At 48.6% G+C, this 25714-nt stretch overlaps 2 protein-coding genes and 1 pseudogene across 2 annotated transcripts; all 3 read right to left on the bottom strand.

Moving 5' to 3' along the window:
• Window positions 1–1620: 1620 nt before the first annotated feature.
• On the bottom strand, window positions 1621–2595 carry LOC109745413 (BTB/POZ and MATH domain-containing protein 2-like). Its single transcript, XM_020304530.1, has one exon. The coding sequence runs from the start codon at window positions 2593–2595 to the stop codon at window positions 1621–1623; it is 975 nt and encodes a 324-aa protein (XP_020160119.1).
• Window positions 2596–12794: 10199 nt separating this feature from the next.
• Window positions 12795–13151, bottom strand: LOC141041290 (BTB/POZ and MATH domain-containing protein 4-like). The gene has a single exon (XM_073507422.1). The coding sequence runs from the start codon at window positions 13149–13151 to the stop codon at window positions 12795–12797; it is 357 nt and encodes a 118-aa protein (XP_073363523.1).
• An 811-nt stretch (window positions 13152–13962) lies between these two features.
• Window positions 13963–15177, bottom strand: LOC141041289 (BTB/POZ and MATH domain-containing protein 3-like; annotated as a pseudogene).
• Window positions 15178–25714: the final 10537 nt, after the last annotated feature.

Below are 25714 nucleotides of genomic sequence, written 5' to 3'. Positions count from 1 at the left end.
TAGTCGGAGCAGGGAATATATTATGCCAAAAGTGTTCAGAGTTCACGTCGCGTACGCACGGACACATAGATGGAATATAATCCTGCAAAGAAGAGGGTTTCCTGATATTTACCCTGGTGCAATTCTGTAAGGACAGAGTTCACGTACGGTACGAGAGCGGCTGGTGTTGGAAGGCACCGGCAGGCGGCAGTGCCGTCAGGAACCGGGAGCCATATGGCGGCGCCTTCCTCGGACGTGCCGAACGGGCCTTGCCCATGAAATTCTTGTCACGGGTCAGGCCCTCGATTGCGTTTGCTTGGCCCTGGATTAGATGGGGCAGCAATTTTGTTTTCAGAAGGAAAACATGGCAAAAAAAGTTCTCTCTCTCTTCTTTTTTTGTATACAAGGGTCGAATTGCCCTTGCTTAATGCATGTACCTGGCGTTCTACGAAAATATTTTTCCTAAGAAAAGACACCCAAAGCATCTTAAATCTGATAATATAGAGGAACACAGAGTACGACGGAGAGAGAAAAGACACAAACAATCAACAACAAAAAAAGCTACAACAAAAAAACATGCTGACCGTCGTATTCCTACGGCTGTACGTTTTCCTCCAGAGTTTGGAAATTGCATTGAACTGGCAATAAACTAAAGTGACACGTGAAAACGCGGTCGCCATACCCTGTCCGTCTTTGCATTCTCAGGTATAGAACCATTTGATTTATTACAAAGATATTCCACCTGTTTCTTTTTACCTTATATGTAAGATTTGCTAAGTCAAACTTTGCAAAGTTCGATCAAATTTATACTAAAAATATCATCATCTACAATACTAAAGATCTACAATATGAATTCCACAAGGCACCTAATGATATTAATTCGAGTGTCGAGGCACCCTTCCAGCCCAGTCATACTCATCATACATCGGAGCTGAGCGTATACAAATTTCGTACAAGACTGTCTGAGCGGAGCCCGAGGAGCCAAGCACGGCTTGCCTCGTTCCCATCCTTTGTAAAACAGCGGCCGTTGTGCATGTAAAAATAGAGGCCAACAAAGGGGGTCAGCGCCAGGACGCAGACGGAGGGCAAAACTGCACGGCGAACTCGCGAGGACCACAGCTTCATGTTGCGTGATCTGGGGATCCTACCCGGCTGGCTCCGTGTGACCTGATTACAAACCCAAAGACAGGAAACAAGATATGTAAAGTTGTAGTAATAAACTGTAAAAAGAAGTTGAACACTGTGTAAAGCACAATGAGGTCAGGTTGAGAAAACTATCTAGGCATCTACTCTGATCATACGCCCTTGGGTACCAGTATCAGCGCATGAAAACAGAACAGACATACTCCCTCCGTCTCATAATGTAAGACATGTTTTGACACTACATTAGTGTTAAAAAACGTCTTACATTATGGGACAGAGGGAGTATATGCTATGCTAATTCAGCCCAAAGTCCAAAGTCCAAAGTCCAAACCATGTTGTCCAGATGAAAATTGGATATGGATGTTTTTAGAATTCATAGTGCAAACCATCTTGGGAGAGGCTCAGAAAATAAAAACAGACACTGAATGCGGCAATTTTTGTTATGTTCAACTTAGCTTTGAAAGAAATTTATTCAGAGAAAATTCTAGCATAAATTACTCATACCCCTGGTGAAGACAACTTCTGTTTTAAGATATCCACCAGGACCCATGGACAACTTCTCATGAGGTGCTTGAATCCACCGGTTTCCTTGACGATGTTGAGCACATCTTGCGACGACACAAATGTGATGCAAGCACTTTTTAGTCGCACACGATCGTGCTGCTCTGCAAGAGTTAGGGTGGTAGCGACTGTTTGCTCGTTTATGTTTTGGCATAGCTTCCCTTCGCAAATCGTCACCAGCCTGTCCAGTCCATATCGATCTCCGACAGCCAACAAACGCCACAATATCCCGGTTTTCTCAAGATGGCTACCATGTGGGAGTGTATCAGTGTACATGAAATGAAGAAGTGCCTCGAAGATGTCGGACATCATGTCATGAACCTTGACGGGTTTTGTAGGGTCCTCCTTTGTCATCGGGTCCAAGAGCTCTGCCCTGAAGGCAGGCGATCGTGCCGCCAGGACATGTCTATGAGCATGGAATGATTTGTCACCCACGATGAACGTTATGTCCGCGCCTTCCTGGTCCTTCAACATCCTTCCAAAATCTTCGTGCAGATTTGACGGTGGGGTTGGGCTGGTGAGGGCGCGAACCTCTTGGGTGCGATGCTTCCTTATGACAGTCAAAACACACCTGATCGTCACACAGTCGTTGTTGCGGGATACCAACCGTTGCAGCTTGGACTTCTTGACGAAGCGCTCATAGCCCCAAAAGGTACCTGCGGATTTGAAGACATGCTCTATGCGCACTTGCTCAAACACTTGGCCGTCGTTGCCCAATAAACTCAGGGTGTAGTTGGTCTGCAACCCTGGTTCTCCTTTGCACAGACGCAAGAAGGCAGAGGCGTGGGCACCTCCGTCCACCTTCCACCCATCCGGGTAGAAGGTGATGTCCCAGTCGCAGTCACCGACTCTGAACGTGCTCGACGAGACCAAGTTGCCGATGCCCATGCCGCCGAGCAGAGAGAAGCCCATGACCTGGAAACTATGCGCCGCGGTGTCGCCCTCCGTAAAACTCGTAGACCACGTCTCCGGCACGCACTGCTTAATCGGAGAAGAGCCGACACTGTTTCCCGGACGCGTCTAGCGGGCAGCCGTTGGCCCGCTAGCGCTTCACAGCGGCCGGCTATTAAATGGAAAGTGTTTGTCTCTTTATCCCGATTAGGAAAGATTCCTATGGTCCCAGCTAGTTAAACAGAAAATATCCAATGGACATGCGTCCGGCTGTTCCTACTTTTAGTGTATGGACGCACATGGCTTTATATCATTTAATTCACGGTTTACAAATTTCAAAAAGCCATAACTTTCAAACCGCGCATCAAAATTAAGATCCGTTTTCACCCTCTGAATCCTCGCGACGAGATCTTTGAAACTAGATCCCGCATGGCTATGTTTCGACGAATTTTTTTTGTGCTATTTAGTGCCTCGTTTTGTGCAACTGCCTAGTAGTTGATGTGCAACTAGCTGACCGTGGATGTGCAACTTTTCGCATATCCCGTGGACGTGCAGTTTTCACCGATGTCACCTCCACCCCCTCAAGCCACCCCTTCCCGTGAGATGTGCAATTTCATCTGTTGCGCAGGCCAACTGCCTAGTAATTGATGTGCAACTTTTCCCTTGTCCGTGGATGTGCTTTCACTTTTTGCTGTATCCGCTAACTTCCTAGTAGTGGATGTGCAACTTCGGATACTGCCACAACCAAATGTCTAACAGTGAGAGCAACTTTTGATCGTACCCCCATGGATGTGTAGTTTTTTCTTCTAGCAACCGGTCCAAACCACCCCTGTTTTTGAGATTTACAACTTTAGCACCCTGTCTATATGCAGCTTTTCACTATCCTCGTGCATGAGAGCGTATCCCGTACTCCCAGTGATGGAGTACTCCGGCTGCACCATGAGCAACACAGCCGTTGGATGAGAAATGTAGGTACAAGATGCAATGTGGACGCCTCATCCTATGGTTTTTGCATAAAGCCCCCCATATAGTTATAAAATAATTAACTTTCCCGTACTCTAGTTTCAAAGGGTGTGCAGCCCTAGTTTTGGAACAGAAAGAACCTGTCCATCATGTGCGCGTCTGTAGCTTGGTTTTCCACACTGATGCATTCATCCAGCACGTGTATATATGACGGATTTCCCAATATGAAGGACATAACATTCAGCAAGTTGATTTCAGAAGGTAAAACTAATTCGAAGAAAAGAAAGAGTTAGTAAGTTCATGAACCAAGATTTTTGGACTCATAAATTCTGCCCCAAAGATGCACAAACGACAACATCAGTTGTATTAACCACCTTTCTCAATTTAGAAGGAAACACAACTACAACCATCTTGCCATTTCAAAGCTCATAGTACGACAGTAATATCATGAACCACCGCGTGACAAAACACACAAATCTAACATGAAGCGCATAACTAGAGTTGCAGCTCAATATTTACAACCAAGGCATAATAAATTAGCGGGTATACATATATTGGACCAACATATTCAAGAGGCGTACTTGAACTAGGTCCATATATCACATGAACAAAGGCATTTTTTCATCCATTATTTAACGGAAACTCGGAAAGTAAAGGGTGTCCTCTCCAATGGGTTGGGCTGTGCTGCAAAATATCAAGCAAGTTCAAGTGAAAGATTTGCACACATACTCGACACGTTTTAATCGATGGTATATAAATACCGTTTGAGTTGTCATGTCCGCCTTGGTAAGTAGAACAATCTGCTGATGTTGAACCTTTGTAGACGCTACTTGCTCTGCAAACAAGAAGAAAATCAAAGTATGAAAACATGACAAACGATATACTATTTAAATTATGGTTTATTTACCTTTTTCCTGAGTGCAGCAACATATATTTAGCAATGCATTAAGGCATGCCATGACACATAGCACAAAAATACTAAATCTGTAGGAATGTAGTTCCATTTTCTTACACCTGAACGAGGAAGACAAAAGAGTTAATGCATTTAATTCAGTCAACCAAAACTACTTCTATATATTTTCTTTTACACCTGAATGAAGAAGACAAAAGAGCTAATACATTTAATTCAGTCAACCAAAACTACTTCTATAAGTAATTACTTATTTACACCTGAATAAGGAGGACCAAAGACCAAAACTAGTTCTGAAAGAAAAATCCTTTAGGCTATGTTTTTTTTGTTGTTTGTCAGGATGATGAGTGATTACAAGGTGGATATGATCAACAATGGGATGCAAGAGTTCTTCGTCCACTTCCATGCACCCAACGATAGTACGCCCACCAATCACATCTCGTCTGCTGCTTAATTTGCTCCTTCTAATTAATTAGGTGCAGACTTATTCTTTACATGATGAGATTTTTCCCTGATATTTGATCCAAATGTTTTTTGTTTTTTTCCTCATATTTTTTCCAAACGAAATCTACCTGTTACTACTTCACCTCCATTCTAATTGGCATGGTTGTCATAGTAGCAGAGGAGAATGAAATGAAACTAAATGTCCTAAGATTGCTAGCCCCCCGCTTATTTCAGAACAAACAAACAATAATGTTCAGACAATAGCTTATCTGTTTTGGACTATTCGATCCTCACACATACATAGGATTATAATGAACATGGGGAAAAGGAAAGGACTCTGGACCAGAACTTGCAAAAATGGATGTTCTACTGCATCTAGCTTCTCTTTTCTTTTTATTTCCTTTCCCTCTAAGCAAAACTGTCTTGCTTATCCATACCAGCCATTTTCTCTAGGATGTGTCAGAACGATTGATTCTAGAACATAACCAACAATCTGACTAGATGGGAATGGACCTACTATTATTAACCTCCATTAATTTATAAAGGTGCTAGATGCTTTATGCACCTCACACCAAAACTACTTGTTCTAAGTTTCTGAATTTTTTTATATACGCAAGTTTGCTGACATTTTACTTTGAACTCAGTTATAATTACTTCAAACTCATCTCAAGCCATAAGTTGCTGGCATTTCTCTATAACTAATTGCTCGAATATGTAGTCTACGCAAAAAAAAAGCAGGTTGTTTCAGTGACTATTTTTCCTGTGTCCTGATACAGAGAGATGTCATCACATTTTAGGAGCTACGTCTAATACAATCAGCATAAAGGGGGTGATGGATTAGAACCAAAATACACAATAAAAGAACAAGGTTGTATCAATGAAAAGGATACCTGAAGGCCGGATTTTTCTTCTACGGCGTCGGCGGATGACGGATCTAGGCGTCGGCAGATGGCGGAGGTAGGTGCCGTGTGTGGTGAGGGGGTGACACCGAGGTGGAGAATGGCGACGCGGGGATGGAACTGGTTGTCACCTGTACGTAGGAACACCGCGAGGTCGCAGCGTAGCCGCCGCCCGCCGGTGAGGTCGCGGCGCAGCACATGGCGAGGTCCGCCGCCGGAACCCCGTATCCCAATCTACTCGTATAAGCTTGGGGCAGCACAGGCTGGAGAAGTGCTACGCCTATTCTGGACTTACCTGAGGTGATTTTTGCAAAAATTGAAGGGTGGGGTGTTCGATTTTCATCCCATCCCTACATTCTGTATCGAAAGCTCGAGATGCGCACGGTGCAGCCGGAGCACCAAGTCCTTGGGAGCACAGGATATTTTTCCCCCTCGTGAATATGGAATTTTCACCATTCAACTATCCCTGCATGTGAGATGTGCAACTTCGCATGCTTTTTTGGCCAACTGCCTAGCAGACTATGTGCAACTCCGTTTGTTGCCCTTGCCAACCGAAACTGCATATCCACAAGCAGGGAGAGGAAATAGTTGCACATCGACTAATATACAGTTGGCTTGAACAACATACTGAGTTGCACATATCCCTAATAGGGGAGGTGGGCAGAGTATGCCAACAGTAGACATCCACAAGTAGGGAGGAGAGTTGCACATCTACAACTAGGTGGTTGGCCGGGGCAGTAGACTAGTTGCACATCACAAAAGTCGGTTGTTATGGTTGCTATGTTGTAACCTCATTGGAAGTTCGATCATGTAGCTCTAAATTTGGTTTTGAAAAACAGTTGCATCAAGCAGTACTAAAGTTGCACAATGCAGTACTAAAGTTGCACCATATAGCCTCAAAGTTGGCTTCGAATTTTTTTCGTCAAAACATACCCATGAGGGATCTAGTTTCAAAGATCTCGTTGCGAGGATTCAGAGGGTGAAAATAGATTTGAATTCTGATGTGCGGTTTGAAAGATATAGCTTTTTAAATTTTTGAAAACCCGAAATAAATACATACGGATCTGGTCGTTTTCCAAAATAAAGGGACAGTGTGAAGACATTTAATGCTGTAGTCACATGCATTAGCAGATAAAAAAATTAGGCATGCATGCGCTATGAGCCAGGCCGCTTGTTTCCTCTAAAAGATGCGCGGCCACTTTTTAGATTTTGGACTGTTTCCCATGGCAAAAGGTGGGAGATCGAGCCAAGAGCAACGGGCTGGTGCTGGAGGTTCGTGACATACGCCTCGCTTACGTATTGAACAGGAACAGGGTACCTATGCCAAAAGTGTTAAGAGTTCAGTTCGCGTACGCATGGAAGAAGATGGAATATAATCCTTCAAAGATGGTTTCCTGATATATTCTGTGGTGCAATTCTGTAAAGACAGAGTTCACGTAGGGGTAGGGTACGGGAGCGTCTAGGATTGGAAGGCAACGACAGTGCCGTCAGAACCAGGAGCCATCGCCGGCGCCTTTGTCGGACCTCGGACGTGCCGACAGGGTCGTGCCATGAAAATTCTTGCCACGGACCAGGCCATCGATTGTGTGTCCTTAGTCTCCCTGCATTCCAGATGGGCCAGCAATTTTGTCTTCAAAAGAAAACATGGCCAGAAATTTTCACTATACAAGAGGGTCGAATTGCTTTTGCCTAATGCATTACCTGGTCTTCTACAAAACTAGTATTTCTTTTCTAAGAAAAGACAACCAAAGCATATTAATAATGTGGTAAATATCAAGGAACATGGAGTACGGCGGAGAGAGAAAAGACACACACAATCAACAACAAAAACATCAATATATTGCAAAGCATAGGTCATATATGTTCTACTAATGTATGCTATGTCGACCAAAATCACGCGAGAGCTAACATTGGCACAAACTCGGCTCATTTTCAACTTGAGCTACAAAATAGACTCATGCTGTGCTAATTTATTTTGGAATCAATCCCGGTGTAGCTAAAAGACGATTCGCTGTGAGAAGGCGCGTACAACGGGGCGTGGCACAGGCGGCACTCTTGGCCAGTGTGACGCTTCAATGTCGGCTCCAATGAGAGGCCGTGTCCGCTCTGAGCCGGCATGAATGCGACTGTTGAGTATGTATTTTGTACTGCACGTGTATTGGAGTTATGGCCCACCTCCTAGTCTTGTATAGTTGAGATAGAGGTCTTCCCTTGTATTATATATGCGTGCACCAGCACCCCAATCAATATATCGTGCAATTCTCATAATCTACATGGTATCAGTTTTTTAGGTTTCGTTCTCGCTTCCGCACTGCCGCTGCCGCCGCCGCGCGTCTCTTCCACGCCGACCGCCGCCGCCGCCCGCGCTCCCGCGCCGGCCGCCGCTCCAACTCCCACCCGCGCATCGCTAGCAGCCGATCCATCGCAACGCCGCCAGCCGCGCGCATAGCTAGCTAGCCCCAATCCATCTCTTGCACGTAGCAAGCCCCAATCCATCACTTGCACGTAGCTAGCCCCAATCCATCGCTCCAAACTCCAGCCGCGCGCGTTGCCATCTCGTGAAGCTGCGCTGCTGCGTCCCTTCTCGCTGCCGCCGCTCCCCACTGCTGCCGCCGCCGTGCAGCGCCTCTCCGCGCGCCGCCGCCGCCGCAGTGCAGCGCCTCTCCGCGCGCGCCGCCCCCGCCGCCGCGCAGCGCCTCTCCGCGCGCGCCGCCGCCACCGCCGCTCCCCACCGCCGCCGCCGCGCAGCGCCTCCTCGCGCGCGCCGCCGCCGCCGTGCACTTCCTCCTCCCGTCACTTCTAACGTCTTTCATGGACTCTCCGGGCTACTTCACCATCTGCAGTGGAACCGCTCCACCGGCCGCGCCGATCCAGTCGCGTCCTCCCGCGCCCACCGGGTGTTACCCGTTGTCGCCACCAGCACCTCCCCCGCAGCACCCGCAAGAGGGAGGGGGCCGACGCAACCGGCGTGGCGGAGGTCGCCGCCGCCTGCAACAGCAGCAGGCCCAGGACGCCGGGGGGGCACCGCACTATCAGCCGGCTCTTCCCGCTGGCTACCATGCGTCCATCGGCGCGCCCTTGCAGCCGACTGGCGCCGGCTACGGCGCCCTCCTTGCGTCGCCGCCTCTCGGTGGTTATGGCCCGCCCGTCCCGGCGCCGCCCTACGGGGGCCTTCCGCCGTCGCCGGTACCTGTGTCACGGGACCCCACCCTCCTCGCCGCCCAGCACCCCGCGCCGTCGTCGAGTAGCTCTGTCGGTGGAGGCGACTGGTACATGGACTCAGGTGCTACTGCGCACATGGCAGCTCATCCCGGTAACCTAACCTCCTCCACTCCCGTTCACACACCCACTCGTATCACCGTCGGCAACGGCTCCTCCTTACCTATTACTCATATCGGTAGCACTAGCTTTCCCTCCACCTCCACACCCATCACTATGTCTAATGTTCTTGTTTCACCTGATTTAGTCACGAACCTAGTTTCCGTTCGTCGTCTTACTCGTGAGAACCCACTTACTGTTGAATTTGACGGTGTTGGCTTTTCTGTGAAAGACGCCCGTACCCGGATGGTCCTTCACCGCTGTGACAGCCTCGATGAGCTCTACCCCGTGCACGCCGGCGCCTCCACATCCACACCCATCGCCCTTGCCGCCGGCGTTGACCTTTGGCACGCTCGCTTGGGTCACCCCAACCACACTGTCTTACGTCAAATTCTTAGGAGTTTCTCTTTCTCATGTGATAAGCTCGACGAGCACTCTTGTGAGGCTTGTCGCTTAGGCAAGCACGTTCGTCTTCCCTTTAGTGCGTCTTCTTCCGTTTCCACTTTTCCGTTTCAACTACTTCATAGTGATGTTTGGACATCTCCCGTCGCGAGTAACACGGGCTATCTATACTACTTGGTGATTTTAGAGGATTATTCTCATTATGTGTGGACTTTTCCCCTTCGTCGTAAATCCGATGCTTTAGCCACACTCACCGTCTTTTATTCCTATGTCACCATCCAGTTCGGTCGCCCCATACTCGCACTCCAAACTGATAATGGAAAGGAGTTTGACAACGTCGCTTTTCGCACACTTCTCGCCTCTCACGACAGCACCTTCCGTCTGACTTGCCCCTACACTTCCCAGCAGAACGGCCGCGCCGAGCGCATTCTCCGCACTCTTAATGACTGCGTTCACACGTTACTCTTTCACTCTAACGTGCCCGCTCGGTTTTGGCCTGATGCCCTTGCTACCGCCACTCTCTTAGTTTACATTCGTCCGTGTCACCCTCGGTGGAACTACGCCCCTTACCACCTTCTCTTCGGCACACCACCGTCCTATGATGGTCTCCGCATCTTCGGATGTCTCTGTTATCCTGGCACCGCATCCACCATGCCACACAAGCTCGCACCACGATCTGTTCCATGCGTCTTCCTTGGCTACCCTCCTAACACCAAAGGTTACCGGTGGTATGATCCTGTCACTCATCGTGTGTACACCTCGAGGCATGTGTACTTTGTCGAGACGGTGTTCCCTTTTTTCAGGTTCCTCCGGCTTCGGCCCCTTCGGCGCCGGCCCCCGCGCCCCCTTCGTGGAGCGATGCGCGGCGGCAGCCCCCGGCGCCCACCCCGGCACGACGCCCTCTGTCGCCACCACCTGGCTTCGTGACTCCCTCCCCCGAGGTCGAGTCCGAGCGGGCCCCCGGGTCCCCGTCTCCCTCATACGAGGTTGAGCCCGGCACCCCGTCCGCCCACCTTGCGACGGGCTCGACGTCACCCTCGCCCGTCGCCTCTTTCGCCGCCGGCTCGGCCGTCGCGTCCCCCATCGACGCGGACCCTGCCGCCGCGGCACCCGCCGGCCCTACTGCCTCGCCACTTGGCGTGACTACCCGTGCGAGCAGGTGTGCTTCGGCCTAGCACGCGCTGCTCCGCCAACGAGTATGTGTGCGCCGCCTCGACGTCGACGCCATCACCCGTCCCCACCTCCGCTCGCGCAGCCCTTCGGGATCCCCACTAGCTAGCTGCGATGCAGGAGGAGTTCGACGCCTTACAGCGCAACCGCACGTGGCAACTTGTTCCGCGACCCCTCCGTGCCAACATCATCTCTGGCAAGTGGGTGTTTCGCCACAAGACTCGCCCGGACGGTTCTCTTGAGCGCTACAAGGCTCGATGGGTGGTTCGTGGTTTTCGGCAGCGCGCGGGCGTGGACTTCACCGACACCTTCGCCCCGGTTGTGAAACCGGGCACGATCTGCGCCGTCCTTCAGCTGGCCGTCTCGCGCGCCTGGCCTGTGCATCAGTTGGACGTTTCCAACGCCTTCTTGCACGGTCATCTCGCCGAGCAGGTGTTCTGTGAGCAGCCTACTGGTTTCGTCGACGCCGAGCACCCCGACTTCGTGTGCTTGCTCTCCCGCTCTCTGTACGGGTTGAAGCAGGCGCCTCAGGCTTGGTACCAGCGTATCGCAGCCTTCCTGCAGTCTCTGGGCTTTCGGTCCACTCGCTCCGATGCCTCACTCTTTGTGTATCATCAGGGAGCTGACACCGCATATCTGCTGCTCTACGTCAACGACATCATCCTCACGGCGTCCAGCCCCGATCTCCTTCAGCGGCTGACTGCTCGTCTTCGTGATGAGTTTGCCCTCAAGGACTTGGGGCCCCTGCACTACTTTCTCGGCATCGAGGTGATCCGCCGGGCTGACGGTTTCTTTCTGCATCAGCAGAAGTACGCCCACGAGCTCCTTGAGCGTGCCGGTATGCTTAACTGCAAGCCGGCGCCCACCCCTGTCGACACGAAGGCGAAGGTCTCTGCTCTGGAGGGGTCTCTCGCGTCCGATGAAGCGTTTTATCGCTCTATTGTCGGTGCTTTACAGTACTTGACGCTGACTCGCCCCGACCTGCAGTACGCTGTTCAGCAGGTGTGCCTCCATATGCACGCACGGCGTGACTCTCACTGGACTCTGGTGAAGCGTATTCTCCGTTACATACGCGGCACCATGTCCTTGGGACTCACCCTGACGGCCTCCGCCTCCACCGACCTCGTGGCCTACTCGGATGCTGACTGGGCTGGCTGCCCCGACACGCGACGCTCTACGTCAGGCTACTGCTTCTACCTTGGGCCCTCGTTGATCTCTTGGTCATCGAAGCGGCAGCCCACGGTCTCCCGCTCCAGCGCCGAGGCAGAGTACCGCGCCGTGGCCAACGCCGTGGCCGAGTGCTCTTGGATACGTCAGCTGCTCCAGGAGTTGCTTTGTGATGTTGACAAGGCTACTCTTGTCTACTGCGATAACATCAGCGCGGTCTACCTCTCCGCCAACCCGGTGCACCATCGACGAACGAAGCATATTGAGCTCGATATTCACTTCGTGCGTGAGCAAGTTGCCCTTGGCCGTGTTCGGGTTCTCCACGTGCCGACGACGCAACAGTTTGCTGATGTGATGACTAAGGGATTGCCTACTCCCGTCTTCGAGGAGTTTCGGTCCAGTCTCTGCGTCTCCGGTGACGCTTCGACTGGGGGGGGGGGGGGGGGGGGTTTGTTGAGTATATATTTTGTACTGCACGTGTATTGGAGTTGTGGCCCACCTCCTAGTCTTGTATAGTTGACGTAAATGCCTTCCCTTATTATATATGCGTGCACCAGCACCCCAATCAATATATCGTGCAATTCTCATAATCTATAGCGACGATGGTGCTCTCGAGCAGCAGGAATGCGTGGCAACCATTTCACGTGGGAAAGCACACGAGTGAGGAAGAGGGTTTTGGTTGGGACCAACAGGTTGTTGACGTCCGGGCCGGTCCGCGAACGGATGGGGTATTGCGTTGGATGCCATAACACATCTGGACCGCATTTTTCGGACGGATGCGGGCAGTTTAAAGGTCAAGATGCCCTAAACTAGCGATCCGGAGAAACATAGACAGATTGAATGCATAAGATTATAAAAGTTCATAAAGCCATGTTCCACAAGCAAATTGGAAAGCATCTAACTAGACCATCACTCCAATCGACTCGGTCTGCTGCTTGGTACATCATTTATGCAACCCTGCTTTTCAGGACGGTCAGATCACACCTGATGGTGAAGCAGTCGTCGTCCTGCAACTTGCACTTCTCAATAGTCAGCGGATCTTCCCAACCACGAAAAGTCCCAGCACCATCCTTGAACAGAATAGCTCGTGTTGCCGCCACAGGCTCCGTGCCTTTGTACGCCTTGCCATCGTTCCCCAGAAAACTAAGCGTGAACTTCACCTTGACGCCCGGTTGCTCCACCCTTCCTTTGAGAGACAGTTGGGCAAAAGCGTGGCCAGCGTATGTGTCAGGGTAGAAATCGATGCACCAGTTATAGCCGCCGACGCTGAACGTCTTCGAGCTTACATGGTTGAGGGCGCCCATGCCGTCGAGCTACGAGTAGTTTATCACCTTGAAATTGTGTGCACCGGTGGCGGCCTCCGTCAGGCACGTCGACCACCCCTCTCCCCAGAAAGAGATGATGTTTCCCATGGCAGAGTCGGCGGACGACAAGGGCAACGGGTGAGCGGGTCTCGTTTACGTATACGTATATACTTGAAATCTTGAAAAGAAACCTCGCCATATTTGTAAGCTATTTTCTCAAGGAGAACTAGGATACCAAGTCGGAGTAGGAGAATCGTCCTGCAAGCTACGTACGTACGTACGTGCTGCCTTCGGGCTTCCGGTGTCACGTGTAAACACCAGTTAGGGCCTCGGGGTGCAAAACGGTCAAGTCCGGGCGATCTAGGCTAAGCTGGTGTTATCAAACAAGTAAGTTCTGTTTGACTCGAATAAGAGGTCGGGCTTTAGAGTTGGCTCGCATTTAACCGTAATGGTTGTGAGTGGATTTTGGGCCAATAAAAAATAGCATGTTCACTTTGGAAAATGGCTTGACCTACTCATGCTCAAGTTAAAAGGCTATAATTTATGTAAACAGAATAGGGTGTGTGTTGTGTTATAGACATATATAAGCTTGATAGAATAATTAAAATTATGGGAATGATAGTTGCATCAACATATTGCAATTCGCAATGGAAAAATCAGTATATTGCAAAGCATAGTTCTTATATGTTCCGCTACTTCAGTTATGCTATGTCGACCAAAATCAAGCGAGAGCTAACATTGGTGCAAACTCGGCTCATTTTCAACCTGAGCTACAAATTAAAGACTCATGTTCTACTAATTTATTTTGGAGTCAATCGCCGGTGTAGCTAGAAGACGAGTCGCTGTGAGCGGCTTCGACTCGAGCTTTTTTGGCAGCCCTACCACCACTAGCGCGGCGATGTTGTTTATGATGTCCCCTACAACCGAAGGGCAGCTGGATATGAGATGCTTGAATCCATCGGTCTCCTGGATGTCACTGAGCACACCATGAGAGGACAGGAATCCAAGGCATGCTTGCTTGAGTTGCACACATTGGTGCTGCTCCGCTAAGGCAAGTGTGGTAGCAACTGTGTGCAGATCGATGCTGTCGCATAGCCTTTGTTCACACATTGCCGCGAGCCTATCCAGCCCATACCGATCCGCGGCAACGAACAAGTGTTGCAATGGCACATTCTTGTCTACACAATTGTTATGTGGGAAGGTATCGGTGTAGATGAAGTGGAGGAGGGCCTGGAACATGGCAGGCTCCATGTCATCGACCTTGATGTGTCGAGTAGCGTTCTCCTCCATTCCGCTGAAGAGCTCCGCCTTGAACACCGGTGATCGTGCAGCCAGCATGCATCTATGAGCGTGGAACAACTGGTCGTCCACGTTGAACGTCATGTCCGTGCCTTCCCCGCCCTCCAACATGTCTACCAGGTGGTCGTGGAGGTCCGACCGGGGGATGACGACGACGCTTCGGTCCTCCGTGTGTTGCGTGATGACGGTCAAGACGCACCTGATTGTGAAGCAGTCATCGTCGATATGCTTCTTGGAGAAGAACCTAGTATAGCCATAATAACAACCCGACGACGCAAAGATATGCCTTAAGGCGCTTCTCCCCTCTCTATCCAATAAACTAAAAGTGTACTTGGCTCTCACGCCCGGCCATGGATCTCCTCTACATAGACACAAGAAGGCTGAGGTGTAGAAGGCATCCTCCTCTGTCTGTCCGTTAGGGTAGAACCTGATACACCATTCAACCACCGGCGGTGAACCTTCTCGAGCAAATGTAGTCGCCGGGACAAAGGCCGTCGAGCAGCGAGTAACCGGTGATCTCAAAGTTGTGCGCCACGGTGACGGTGCTTGCCAGGGATCTCGACGAGGACGTCTCCACTAGGTACTCATCGTAGTTAGCCGACGAGGCCGAGCTACTAGACGTCAAATCAAGGGAACCCGCAGAGACAAAGGTGGAGAATCAAGGGCGACGCCTTACGATCGAACTCAGGGTTGTTGGCATCGTATCGTATGTGTGAGACTTGGACATTGTGTGCACGCCTTGCCGTCTTTATATACACACGTCGGTTGTACCCGAACTAAGGAATCCGATAGTTGCTGGTATACCGAACAAGAATCAAAACGGAACGGTAGAAGATCACGGGGCTGTTTTTTTGTTTGACGGACGGATACGGGCGCTGCGTCCGAGCGGGGTGGACATGGGCGCTCACATGGATGAGGGGATTACAGGGTGTTGTGGCAGTTTTTAATTGGTTATTAGTAGAGGCACGAGCCCATCCCCATGAAAATCAGGGGGTGTTTGTTTAGAAAGTTTGGAAGGAACCTGTAAGAGCCTGTAAAAGCCTGTACGTCTAGCTTTTATGGGCCGGGCACAGTGGCAAAACTTCTGTTTTTCGTTTCCTTTTCTCTGTTTAAAACTTTAATGTATTTTTGTTAAAACAAGCTAATATTTTTCATGTACTTTTTTCCAAAACAATGGTGTTAACGTTCACATAACACATGTGGTAAACAATCCAAACAATTCAAAAACAAAAACAACAACAATGGTGTTAACGTATTTTCAAAGAGCTCTTTTACGCTGATTGATACCACGGGTACTCTCCATTAATCATTACAGCCGTTCATTTAAACTGTACTCTAGGCTTCCGAACATGACGACTTGGTTTGGGGCGATGTTCTCGATGGGGCCCAGGTGGCTGGTCGGATCGGCATGTCGCACGATGTTGCCGAAGGCGAAAAGCTGGCCGGGGACGAAGATGCCCCCGCAGCCGATACTGCTATGTATCAATCTGCAAGCGAGTCATCGATCCTTGGCGATCAAATAGCGGGCTCTCAGTGAAAGCATCAATGTCGGTGTCAAACCGACAGACCTCGGGCAGGGGTCCCGAGTTATGAGATCGGATCGATGGGTAACAAGAGACAAGGGACACAGTGTTCTATCCAGGTTCGGGCCCTTTTGAGGAGGTAAGACCCTACGTCCTGCTCTTGCTTATATTATGGGTGTATCAAAGTACAGAGTTGATCTATCTCGAGATCGTAAATTATGGACCGGACCCTAAGGCTGATGATGATAATAGATGTCCCTCTACAGGCTAAACCCTCGGGCCTATATAGGCACCAGGGGTATCTAGGGTTACACATGGTTGGTTGCCTTCTAGGGGTTACATGCTGAATCTAATGAATATCCTTGGAGTACACGTCAAGTCTTCGGCGATGTCCGATATGATCACACCACGGGTTCGAGGCCTCCGGAGTCTCTTTACACCAACGGGCCATCGGTCCGGCCATGGTCTAGACCAGCTAGGCCGGGACCCCCTAGTCCAGGACACCGTCATCGTGGTTAGTGAGTAAGTCCAACACACACGATTTCCCTTACCGTGAGCGATCGACCCCCCCCCCCGCCATATCCCAACCCACTCGAGTTGTAACGCCCACGATGCGGCTATATCTCCCATGTGTCGAGGCACGACTTGGAGGCATAACCGCATGGTGGTTTTGTCGCAAGAAGGGTCATCTTCACACAATCCCATATAATGAACAACAATGGGATAAAGAGTTGGCTTACAATCGCCACTTCACACAATACATAAATTAAACATACATCATTCAAAGTACAATCAAGGCCCGAGTACGGAACCGAAATAAAAGAAGACAACCCCAAATGCTGGGCCTTGCTGGAGGAGTTTTATTCAAGGCGAACTGTCAAGGGGGTCCCATAAATCACCCAACCGCGTAAGGGACGCAAAATCAAGGAATATAACACCGGTATGACGGAAACTAGGGCGGCAAGAGTGGAACAAAACACCAGGCATAAGGCCGAGCCTTCCACACTTTACCAAGTATATAGATGCATTAATTAAATAAGAGATATTGTGATATCCCAACATGTCCATGTTCCAACATGGAGCAAACTTTATCTTCACCTGCAACTAACAATGCTATAAGAGGGGCTGAGAAAAAGCGGTAACTTAGCCAAGCAGCGGTTTGCTAGGAAAGGATGGTTAGAGGCTTGACATGGCAAAATGGGAGGCATGATACGACAAGTGGTAGGTAGCGCGACATAGCAATAGAGCGAACAACTAGCAAGCAAAGATAGAAGTGATTTCGAGGGTATGGTCATCTTGCTTGAGATCCCGCAAGGAAGAAGAACGAGTCCATGAAGAAGACAAACGGACGTAGTCGAACGGATCCTCACAATCGCAAAATTACCGGAACTATCGAGAAGAAGCGCAACCGGAAAGAAGGAAAACAACATGGTAAACAACCATCACATAAACATGGCATGATGCACAATCAAGTATGATGCATGTCCGGTTTAAATGAGGCATGGCATGGCAAAATGCAACAAACAATACTACAAATTAAGTGGAGCTCAATATGCAACGAGTTGCATATGCATATTGACAAAACACCACATCAATTATTTAGTTCTCTCCCGTTTATGTACCCAATAAAATTAACTGTGGTTAAGCATGGCAAGATGTGAAGCATAATAAAACTATCTATTTAGGCAAGTTTAAATGAGGCCGGAAATAACAAACAACAATTCCGAAAAATTCCCATATGCATATTTAGCAATTTAATGGAAACAACAAATATAAACATTTTAAATGTTGTTATCATGATGCGGATGACATTTACAGGTTTTATGCAATTTATGAAAATGTTGACATAAGCATGTTATGAAGCATTTGTCACCGTGGTGGAAGAAAGGGGTACCACGGCAACGAATCCGAAAATGATGCCACGGCAACATATCGGTTCCGGTAGCTCATGGAGATACCGGTGCAAAAGGAAGCGTGGCGTGAGCGTGTCATGCAAGATGGTGGGGTGATCCCGGCAACCGGGTCCCCATGTGTAACACCCCGATAATCATGCTACAGTAATCTCCCCCTAATGGTGCCATGTCATCAAGCTTTACTAAGTCAAATTGTCACTCAATAAATTCAAAGTCAAATTCAAATTGAAATTGCAAGTCAAATAAATTATTTCTTTTGGCAGTAAAACTAAAATGTTCATAATATTGCAAAAATTACCAAAGCTGTTATAAAAATAAAACTAACACTTTCGAAACTCCAAAAATGCCCCTAGTAATTAAAATAGTGGACCAACAGCACATTACTTGGCCTTTTCGATTTCTAAAAATGTTTGAACCTTTTCAAAAGACCTTAAACTTTTTGTGGCAGTGCTATATAATGCAATGATGATTATGTGACAAGTTGCATAATTTAAAAAAAAGTCATTTGGTGGTCAAGCAATTTACAAACCGGAGCCAAAATGAAAAACTGAAAACAAAAAGAAAGAAGGAAAACTAATACTGCTGCACTGGGCCATAGTTGCCACAGTGCAGCCCAACCCACCAGGCCACGGCCTTTCATCCACCTCCCGCTACAGGAGGCAGAGGGGAGCCGTGGCAAACATCCAGCCGCCATGGCCATGGATGGCCTCCACATGCCCCCCTCGGCCTATAAATTTGTCCAATTGAAACCCTAGCACGCGCTCGTTCGATTCCCTTTTCCTTCCCCCATCGCCCCCCTCCTCATCCACCCAAATTCGAGCTCGGAATCTCGCATGGTGACCGCGCACATCATCACTGTTGCCGCGGCGAACATGCTCCCCAGTGCCCGTGGATACGTCCGGAGGACCGCCACCCTTGACTTCATCTTCCCCGAGCAACAAATCGAGTCGGGACGGCCAGAACACTCGCCATAGCCGCCATCTTCACCGAGTACATCTTCGTCGTCCGTCGTCGTTTGCCGCGGCTCCGGTCCAGCCCCGGCCTCCCCAACCTCGCCATCGACATCGTTGTGAGCTCCTCCTCCATCCCCCTTGCTTATTGCCTCGATCCGTTGCCGTAGCCACTAGTACTCGCCAAGGCCGCCGCTCTTGGAGTCCGCGCTCACCGCGTACGCGCACGCCTCTGGTCGCGACCACCGCGCCCACTACTCGCCCGCATCGCCCCGCTGCTGCCGCCTCTTCCTGCCGCCTGCTGTTGCCCGCTTCGCCGAGCCCCGCACTACTCGCCGCCCCTGCTGCAGTCGCCGGCGCCCATCGCCGCCGCTGCGCCCGCCGCTCGCCGGCTCCCGTCCGCAGCGCCGCAGCGCCTGGAGCTCCGCTCCCTGGCCCCGCCTGCAGCCCCGCGCGCCGCCGCCTGGCAGCGCCCACCTCTGGCGGCTGCTGGCCTTGGCCACAGCCCTGGCCGATGGCGCCGTCGGATCCCTGCGTGTGTGTGCGTGCGTTATGTGTGCGTGCGGTCTGTGTGTGTGCGTGTGTGTATTAGGTTAGCCTAGGATTAGATTAGTACTAAACTAGTCTACAGCAAATGACATGTGGGGCCTCCCATTGATTAGATTAAAGAAAATCAAATTAGAATTATTAAGACACTGACGTGTGGGACCTCCTGGCCCCGTTGACCAGTCAACGGGTCAACGTTGACTGCTGGGTGGGCAGTCAATGGAGCCCACTGGTCAGCCTCTGTGCACTGATGGGTGCACTGCACCAGGTGCACCCAGCCCTTTTGTTTCTTTTTTTCTTTCTATTTAATTTAATTGAAATAAATCCAGAAAATATTTTAAAACTTTGAAAATTCATAGAAAATAAACCGTAATTCGGATGAAAATGTTTTCTACATGAAAGTTGCTCAGAACGACGAGACGAATCCGAATACGCAGTCCGTTCGTCCACCACACCTCCCTAATCTATCGAACTAGCAACTTTCCCCCTCCGGTCCGTCTGTCCAAAAACGCGAAACATCGGGAATACTTCCCGGATGTTCCCCCCCTTTGCTGGTACCACCTACTGTCGCGTTAGGACACACCTAGCACTGCTCATTTGCATGTCACGCATCGTCATGTTTATGTTTGCATTGTATTTACTGTTTCTTCCCCCTCTTCTCTCCGGTAGACTACGAGACCGACACTGCTGCTGCCCAGTTCGACTACGGAGTCGACGACCCCTCCTACTTGCCAGAGCAACCAGGCAAGCCCCCCCCCCCCGATCACCAGATATCGCCTATTCCTTCTCTCTACTACTTGCATTAGAGTAGTGTAGCATGTTACTGGTTTCGGTTAATCCTATTCTGCTGCATAGCCTGTCATTGTTGCTACAGTTGTTACCCTTACCTGATATCCTAATGCTTAGTATAGGATGCTAGTGTTCCATCAGTGGCCCTACACTCTTGTCCGTCTGCCATGCTATACTACTGGGCCGTGATCACTTTGGGAGGTGATCACGGGTATATACTATATACATTATATACATGACACATGTGGTGACTAAAGTCGGGTCGGCTCGAGGAGTACCCGCAAGTGATTCTGATGAGGGGGCTGAAAGGACAGGTGGCTCCACCCCGGTAGAGGTGGGCCTGGGTTCCTGACGGCCCCCGACTGTTACTTTGTGGCGGAGCGACAGGGCAGGTTGAGACCACCTAGGAGAGAGATGGGCCTGGCCCTGGTCGGCGTTCGCGGATACTTAACACGCTTAACGAGATCTTGGTATTTGATCTGAGTCTGGCCATTTGGTCTATACGCACTAACCATCTACGTGGGAGTAGTTATGGGTATCCCGACGTCGTGGTATCAGCCGAAGCTCTTTTGACGTCAGCAACTGAGTGGCGCGCGCCGCATTGGACCGTAAGCTCGCGCTTGTATTAAGGGGGCTAGGTCTGCTTCCGGCCGCGTACGCAACGTGCAGGTGTGCGTAGGGCGATGGGCCCAGACCCCTGCGCGCATAGGTTTAGACCGGCGTGCTGACCTCTCTGTTGAGCCTAGGTGGGGCTGCGACGTGTTGATCTTACGAGGCCGGGCATGACCCAGAAAAGTGTGTCCGGCCAAATGGGATCGAGCGTGTTGGGTTATGTGGTGCACCCCTGCAGGGAAGTTTATCTATTCGAATAGCCGTGTCCCTCGGTAAAAGGACGACACGGAGTTGTACCTTGACCTTATGACAACTAGAACTGGATACTGAATAAAATACACCCTTCCAAGTGCCAGATACAACCCGGTGATCGCTCTCTAACAGGGCGACGAGGAGGGGATCGCCGGGTAGGATTATGCTATGCGATGCTACTTGGAGGACTTCAATCTACTCTCTTCTACATGCTGCAAGATGGAGATGTCCAGAAGCGTAGTCTTCGACAGGACTAGCTATCCCCCTTTTATTCTAGCATTCTGCAGTTCAATCCACTGATATGGCCCTTTACACATATACCCATGCATATGTAGTGTAGCTCCTTGCTTGCGAGTACTTTGGATGAGTACTCACGGTTGCTTTTCTCCCTCTTTTCCCTTTTTCTATACCGGATTGTCGCAACCAGATGCTGGAGTCCAGGAGCTAGAGATCCCGAGGATGATTCTACATGGAGTTCGGCTTCGAGGAGTAGTTAGGAGGTCCCAGGCAGGAGGCCTTGCCTTTTCGATCGTTGCTACTTTTGTGCTAGCCTTCTTAAGGCAAACTTGTTTAACTTATGTCTGTACTCAGATATTGTTACTTCCGCTGACTCGTCTATGATCGAGCAATTGTATTCGAGCCCTCGAGGCCCCTGGCTTGTATTATGATGCTTGTATGACTTATTTATGTTGTAGAGTTGTGTTGTGATATCTTCCCGTGAGTCCCTGATCTTGATCGTACACATTTGCGTGCATGATTAGGGTACGGTCAAATCGGGGGCGTCACAAGTTGGTATCAGAGCCAACTGCCTGTAGGAATCCCCCTTTCCAACTCCTTGGCCGAAGTCGAGTCTAGACATTGCAAAAACTTTTACTAACATGGCTGTGTGTCTTACGGGCCCACGTCGCCATTGGGTGGTATTAGGATATTTTACTCCTTATCTATACTCTGGGACTCTGATCTCTCTTCTATTCGGGTTAAGTGAATTTTGCTAAATCTAACATTAGGATCTCGTTATCACTTTCACCCAGAGAGCCCCTTATTACTGATGATCGTCTGCTGCACGTGAAGACCCTGAAGATACTCTCCGTTGATAACCCGAGAACTTGTGTTCATCGCTTTTGCAATTCCCTTTCATCGATAAACTCCTATGGATAACCACGTATACTCGCCATTCATACAATGTTTCCCAGTTGATCTTGTTATTACAAGATACCCCGAAATTCTCTTTGTTGTTCCGAGAATCCTTTGAGCTTACTACCTTGCTGTTCTTTGTCACCTGAATACCCTTACGGATAATTCTCGCACTTACCGAGTATCCGCTCATCCCCAGTTGATTCAAGTATTTCACAAAAGTGTTCAAAATACCATTCGATCTTCCGAAAATCCTCAGGAGCCTTTTTGCTCTTGAAATTCTTGCTTACTTGCATTATGATTAATCTTAAGTCTCGTAATCTTATTGGCATCTCTTGTCATTATCATTTTGAGTCCGTTGATTCAGTTTGTTGCGAATGCTCGCAATCCTCAATCAGAGCCTAGAATTCATCCTTCCGGCTCAGATGTCATATTAAACATGAGTTGGTTCTCGACCAATCAAATTGCCGTCGATTGTACCCCTAAGGCTATTCAACTTATCCATCCTTAATCAGAGCGTTTGCTTGTGATCCCTTGATTTGGAAATCATAATTCTTTTGCAATTGAGCTTTGAGTTAGTCACTTGTTTCTATAATTCAATGTCTTTGCATTGTTTCTTGCTCTGGTTTTGTGCCGATACTCACATCAGATCCTTTATGGACTACCAGATCCTTTGTTGGATTTTATCCGACAATGTCCTTCATATTCAATATCCTTGTGAGCCTTTCCACAGATATATAATGCCTTTGGTAAATTGTATCCTCTGCTTTTTCAACCATGCTCTAATTTCGAGCCTGTGTTTATTACTCCTGAAGGTTGTGTTATATGGCCCTACAATACCCCGATGGGTTGAACCTATGCCTTCCTTGATATGTGTGAACTTGAAAGTTTGCACGAGTCATACTCTTCTGCTATTTTGCCAGATAAAATTTCAGCACTACAACTTCTTCGAAAATGAGAAGTGAATGGAAGGTTATACATTGAAGAAGTGGGAGTCGACCTTGAACTTTGTGTTCATGCCCATGGACACGATGTAGATCCTACCGTAGAAGCTTCTTGTAATATTAACTGTTTCGTTGATGTAATATCATCTCGTATCTATGAATTGATCCTTTGCAATCGTGGTTCCGACCATAATTTCTCCTTGAATTCCATTTCTCAAGCAAGTGAAAACACTTGTCTTCTCCAGATCAATACATCTTCGCAACCTCTACGTCGATCTTCCTTCGAGTAATACCCTCCAGTACCTCGAGAATATCAAAGAATTGTGTTGCTTCCTATGAGTCTTCATCTAGTATTGCTTCTCACCGATTTCAGAATTCCCCTGGGTTCTGAGTTATTTCACTCGAGAACACCGATGAGTGAATCGATTCCACACTTCGATTCAATAACTCTAAGTAATTTTCGTTGCTTATGAATTTAATAATCCTTCAAGCCATTCCTAGCCTGATCGGCTATATCCTTATCGTGCAAACTTTTTACTGTGCTACATGGTCCTTCTCGGAGCACAATTTACGACGATGAGCTAAGCTTACGTCGATCTTCCTCGTCATATCATTCTTCCTTGAACAACAAGCTTGATTTCAAGTTTGTGTCGTACCCGTGGTTCGAATAACCTTTTGCTTCATCATACCTTTTAGCTTGATGTCATCGTTGATCGATTACATCTTCATGAAATCTCTCGACAAATGTGTCGTGATCATCATCTACATTCTGAGCTCTTCCAAGATATCTATCGAAATTCAGGATGAGAAATACCATCCTTGCCCCTCGATGAATTGTGTTATCATCGACAACATTCTTGCCTCCCCCCAACACAAACTTGTTCATATTTTGTGTTGTATCTTGATTTCCCTGCTATCCAACCTATGTTACGTTCTACCGTGGAGTATTACCATCTTTGATGTCAAGAATGTCGTGAGCATTACTCCACCTTTTAAGAATTCTTGGTCCAGTGATACTTCTCACCATCACCATTCTTTCTTGGTCCCCGTGTTGTTTCTAAACGAAATACCGACAAATGGTCTGTGATGTGTAAATTCTAAACTTCTAGCAACCCTATTGCTTTGAAGTTATTGGTCTATAGTTCCATTCTACGTCTATGGCTTAATGAATCATCATTCGAACATTGATCGTGCTACCTAGCCCATATTTCGGGTGCACATTTCAGCCAATGTTTAACTGAGTATGTTTTCCTCGAGCATACTTCATTAAGTCATTCGATCTAGCTAATGTTATCTCCTTGTTCACATAGTTTTGGAAATCCATCTTTTGGAAGTCTCAATGGATTGTCGCTGAGTCAATCAATCACCTCCTCACCTCTCATTGGTTTAATGATGAACTCTTGTTTTGGAACTTGCTTTCATGGTTCATTTCCCGAGAATCTTACAATGTCATCCCATCAATTTGTATGCACCTTTCTACTCAGACGTCCTAAGTCTGAGGTAACCTGACACCAATCTGATCTGAATCTTGGTCAGAAATGATGGTTGGAACGTAATTCCAAGAGTTATAACATTAGTCTTTTTTATAACCCGGTAAGATGATGTCATGCCTAGCACACATGGCCGGATGACCTATTGATATAGTATCCTCCTTACCAAGGTTAGCCATTCTTCCATGAGGAAATTGTAAGACTTATTCCATAAGTTGTTCCTGATGGAACCTTTGTGAATCCATGGCCTGATCTTACCTATTGACCATGTCAATGCTATCTCGAAGCATGTCTATGGTACTCTGGTTTTCAACAGGAACATTTGAAGCCCAAAGCTAATTGTTTCCTGCTCAATTATCCAAACACCGTTGTATGGGTAATGTCATGAAATTTCCTTCCCCTTACCTAAAGAGTTTTCTACGTTATATCCCGTCATGGATATCATGCTCTGCTTACCCTTGGGAAGAATATACCCTTGAAATATGTGTTTTAACACATTTTCCTTTCCATTCTTCTGTTTAATCTGATAATCATATTTTCCTTTCCATTGTTTGGTTTAACCTTTCTGGTGATCTATATGATCTAAGCAGTAATATCCTCCTGCTTATGTAAACACCTCGGTGTACAACTCTGTCAGTAAGACCCTGTTAATATTGTTGGTGACATTTTCGGTAACCCCCGATGGACGAGAACTTTGCCTATTGGTCCGCCTCGTTTCAACGAGCAGGAAAATGGTTCTCTTCGTCCCTCGCCCTTGGTACCAACGTGTTGCCGACATAACTGACAGGGTACTCTCTGACATGCCTTGCTATCATGACCGTGCAAGATGTCACCGCTCCTATAAAAAAACCACATGGTGGGCCCATAACCCACAGTTCCATAGGATCAAAACCTGACTCTCCTATACCCCCTGTTTCCAAACTTAGTCCTCGCGCTTGGCTTCATATTTAATTCACGGGCCACCTTCCTAGTGCTCTATTCTGGTATCAGACGCAATACTTATCCCCGTTTCTTTGAACCCCTTTCACCCTCTGTTTCAGGCAACAGACGGTTGCCTACCCGCTTGGAGCTTCTTGTTGCCCATCCTCACCTTTCTCTCGATAACTTTCTT

This window comes from Aegilops tauschii, chromosome 2 (genome assembly GCF_002575655.3).
Source record: "Aegilops tauschii subsp. strangulata cultivar AL8/78 chromosome 2, Aet v6.0, whole genome shotgun sequence".
NCBI classification, from domain to species: domain Eukaryota; kingdom Viridiplantae; phylum Streptophyta; class Magnoliopsida; order Poales; family Poaceae; genus Aegilops; species Aegilops tauschii.
Note: the sequence above shows the minus strand (reverse complement) of the source record. Positions and strands in the feature narration are given on the sequence as shown.